Genomic DNA, 4,129 nt, shown 5'->3' on the forward strand with positions numbered 1-4,129 from the left:
GAAATGATAAAAAGAGAGAGAATCGGGGGGCTCATAACCTAAGAGCATCTCCAAAAAACTCTTCAAATAAGATTCTACTTCTTATTTGAAGAGTCGTATCAATATTAAACACTCCAAAAGACACGTTAATTTAGATTCTTCAAATAAGATTTGTTTCTCACTCTTCAATATTGCCGAGTGAGTTTCTCTCTCTTCTATTAATATTTTATTATTATTTATTGAAAAGATAAGACTGCAATAATTATTATTTATGTTTCCTTTAAAAAATAAAATGACAATTCAATTTGATAATGGGAAATATTTGATTAAAATAATATTAATTTATTCTTATTTGGTGAGTCTTTTGGAGGGGATTATATTTTTCTATACACTTATTTGCCACATCAGTAAGCAAATTGAAATTTGAAGAGTAAAATTTAAAGATCCTTTTGGAGATGCTCTAACAAATGCGAGGATTAATGAGAATAAAAGTCAATGAAGAGACAGTTATTCAATGCACCCCCCATTGCCAATGCTCAGAATTCTTTAATTTTCATCCTATAATCACACAATATCTTTTGCCAACTTTTGTCCTCAATCCCTTACTCGTTGTCACACAAAAGAGCCTTTATGCATCACAGAGATGAAAAAGAAAACAAAGAACCACAGCTCGTCAGTTGTTTAGTTCCCAAGTAATCAATTAGCATAAAAGCTTAGCTGCTGGCGCGCTGCTACATCTACATATGGTTTTATTCACCTTGCCTCTTTAAAAGCCCTAAACAGTAAACAGCATTGATCTCTTTTGTCAATTTTCCTGGTCACGTTGTCCCAAGATTTGAAATGTAGAAGATATAATTAGTAGAACACGGTTTCTTCAAACTGCATACAGTTGTTATTAGCTAAGAAGTTAACCTGTTCAAAGTACAAAAGATGTTTATTATTAATTTCATTAATCTTTTTTTCTTTTTAATGAAAAATAAGGCTATTTTTGTCCAGAAATGTGACATTAATATGCATGCCATTTGCAGTTGAAGTTGCCAATTTTTTTTTTTTTTATAATTGGAGGTGTCCTTGTTAGATGGCCTTCACATGCTATTTTGATAAATAATTAAACTAAGATGTACCATTATGTCATCTCATAACCAAGCCATTACTTTCGCATTGATTTAATTTAAATGGAAATGATTACATCCAATGGTTAATCCTAAATCAAATTATATAAAGGAATTCATTTATGTTAATTAACATAATACATGTGCAATGTCAAAAATAAATGAAAAGACATCGACATGTAACCTAACCAAGCTATTACTTTCACATTGATTTAATGGAAATGATTACAACCAATGGTTAATTCTAAATCAAATTATATCAAATTCATTTATGTTAATTAACATAATACATGTGCAATGTTAAAAATAAATGAAAAGACATCGACACGTAACCTATTCCTATTTCGGATGAGTGACAATTGATTGATTAGAACAAGCATTAACTAGGATTGCAAAAAGAAATTGTATAGAAGAATTAATTTCCATTTCAACAATTTTTGTTGTTGTCGTAAATGTATATGCATATTTTAATTTGGAGAAAAAATCAAAATGATAAGCATGCAAAAATCAAAACAATAACGTGAAAATTACGGTGTGAGTGGAGCCTGTCGCAAGCCAATGGAGTTAATTAAATGCAGTTTAGTTTTGTCAGGTCGTTTTCCAATACTTGCTTAATTTACCATTTGAATGGTGCTATTATCTAATTTTTTTGGGTTTTCTAGATGCCCGTATTCATAATAAATTTACTCTGAATTTATGAAACTAGTGGAATAAATTAAGGGTTCACTTGCAAGCATCTTGCAGTAGTTCGAACATCACATTTAATTTTGAGAGTAAGACATATACTTATCGATGATGTTGGGATACATGGTATGAATATGAATGGACAATATAATGCATGAGAATTATTTTAAATCCTTCATTTTTTTTTAATTGTTGGTGAAGGTTGGATTTTGTTCAATATATATACAAAATGTATAAATCTCATTTTATATTTGTCGATCACATAATGTCATCGTTGGTTTGACCAAGATATACTTAAAGTTCTAGACAAGCAAATGATTTCCTATCAAAAAAATGAGAGCAATGATCAATATTCCAAATATCATCCTCATTAATTCCAAAAATCATCCTTATTAATCCTTTATAATAAAAATTGATCAATATTTAATGAATCATTCGGCATATGAATCCGACAAAGCAAATGAGAGAAAAAGCCGTAGCAAAAAAAATAGCAAGAGAAAGAATCAGGGGTTCAGGAACCCAAAACAAATACGAGCATTCATGACAATAATACTCAATGAAGAGACAAAATGCCTATAAATACCACAACTTGCAAAATCATGCCAAACATCTGAAAACTTCTCGATATTTTGAAAACTTTTCGACGTCATGGCATTGAAAACGTTCTCTACTTATGCTTTCCTTTGTCTTTCTATTATCTGGCCTTCTTTTTGCACCAAAGAAAATCCCAAATTAGTTCAAGATGAAAATCCCAAATTATTTCAAGCGGAAATAATTTTTGTTCATGGTATCTATGTGATGCATTTATCAATTGGCAGTCCTCCTGTCGATATATATGGTTCAGTTGACACAGGAAGTGACTTAGTATGGACACAGTGTGAGCCTTGCCCACAATCACAGTGTTTCCGGCAAGAGGCTCCACTCTTTGATCCTAAAAAGTCTTCCACATACAATTCTATTTCTTGCTTCTCATTCCAATGTGTCATAGCCGGAACGAATTGCTCCGAAGGAGATTGCATTTACTCCTTGGCATATGGAAGAGGTTTACATGGATCGTTCTCAAGTGGCAATATTGCCACTGAAACTCTCACTTTCGGTTCAACATCCGGACAGCCCCTTGAAATGCCAAAAATAATCTTTGGTTGCGGACACAACAACAGTGAAAGCCCAAACACTCCTTCAAATCGAACCGGCACCATTGGCCTTGGACCCGGCAGTTCTTCATTAATTTCTCAAATGGCAACATCAATTGCTGGTAAATTCTCCTATTGCCTGCCCCATCAAGGTTCAAGCACAATAAACTTTGGTGGAATTGTTGCGGGTGCCGGGGTAGTTTCTACCCCTTTGATTATTAGGGACCATTATTATCTCACCCTTGAAGCAATCAGTGTAGGCAACCAAAGGCTAGAATTTGTGTCCGGTGGAAAATATTTTATTGATGCTGGAAACATTTTTGTTGATACTGGTGTTCAACGTACTTTATTACCACTAGAGTATGACTCAAATTTGAAGTTAGTAATGTCCAACATGATAAGGGCACAACCCATTGAAATCAAAATAGGTGAGCCTGGCCTATCTGATATTCTCTGTTATAATATTAGTTCACAGCCTGAGCTTCCTGAAGTAACAATTCATTTTAAAGGCGCAGATGTGAAATTGAGCCCTTCCAACATTTTTCAGAATTTTTCAGATGATCTCATGTGTTCTGCTTTTAGAGGTGGTGATGCCAATACAATTTACGGGAACATAATGCAGATAAACTTCTTAATCGGCTATGACACTGAGCAAAGGACAGTGTCGTTTAAGTCGACTCATTGCGCCAACAATTAATTAAGTAACTGGAAAGCTTGGGAAGTGTGCTTTTGGTTAATGTTTAAACTGTTTTTTCTTTATTTTAATTGATGTTGTTCTATTTGATTAGAAGTCTTATATCTAAAGCTTTCTCGTCCTTAAGAGTTCTGGTTGATGTTAGTTTTTTATTTAGTCTAAGTTGGATTAGATTAGAAGTCTTTCGTCATTTAAGCTTTGAAGTATTGTAACAGAGGCACTTCCTCTACAGTGGGTTATATTATAAACATCTAGAATTCTTCTCATTTGCGAGTGTTGCCTTTCTGTTTGGTTCGTTCCTCTTCTACTTCATTTGTTTGAATCTGAGTTACCGCAGAATTTATTTTCTGTACTTTGTTTCTTTACACTTTTGTCCTTCTAATAAAGGTTTTCTAATAATATCAGTGTCGGAAAGATCAAACAAAAGAATCGTGGGCCTCAATAACCCACTGCCAATAAATTCTTTATTGTTATCCTATGATCAGAGAACCTTCTACCAATTTTGGTCCTCAATTGGTCGTCAATTC

General features: G+C 33.2%; 1 protein-coding gene across 1 annotated transcript; it reads left to right on the forward strand.

Moving 5' to 3' along the window:
- The first annotated feature begins 2,398 nt into the window (after positions 1 to 2,398).
- Positions 2,399 to 3,664, forward strand: LOC18055854 (aspartic proteinase CDR1). Its single transcript, XM_006451054.2, has one exon. It carries the CDS (start codon positions 2,424 to 2,426, stop codon positions 3,603 to 3,605), a length of 1,182 nt encoding a protein of 393 aa, XP_006451117.2. The 5' UTR covers positions 2,399 to 2,423; the 3' UTR covers positions 3,606 to 3,664.
- Positions 3,665 to 4,129: the final 465 nt, after the last annotated feature.

Source organism: Citrus clementina, unplaced genomic scaffold (assembly GCF_000493195.1).
Source record: "Citrus clementina cultivar Clemenules unplaced genomic scaffold, Citrus_clementina_v1.0 scaffold_1, whole genome shotgun sequence".
In the NCBI taxonomy this organism is placed as follows: domain Eukaryota; kingdom Viridiplantae; phylum Streptophyta; class Magnoliopsida; order Sapindales; family Rutaceae; genus Citrus; species Citrus x clementina.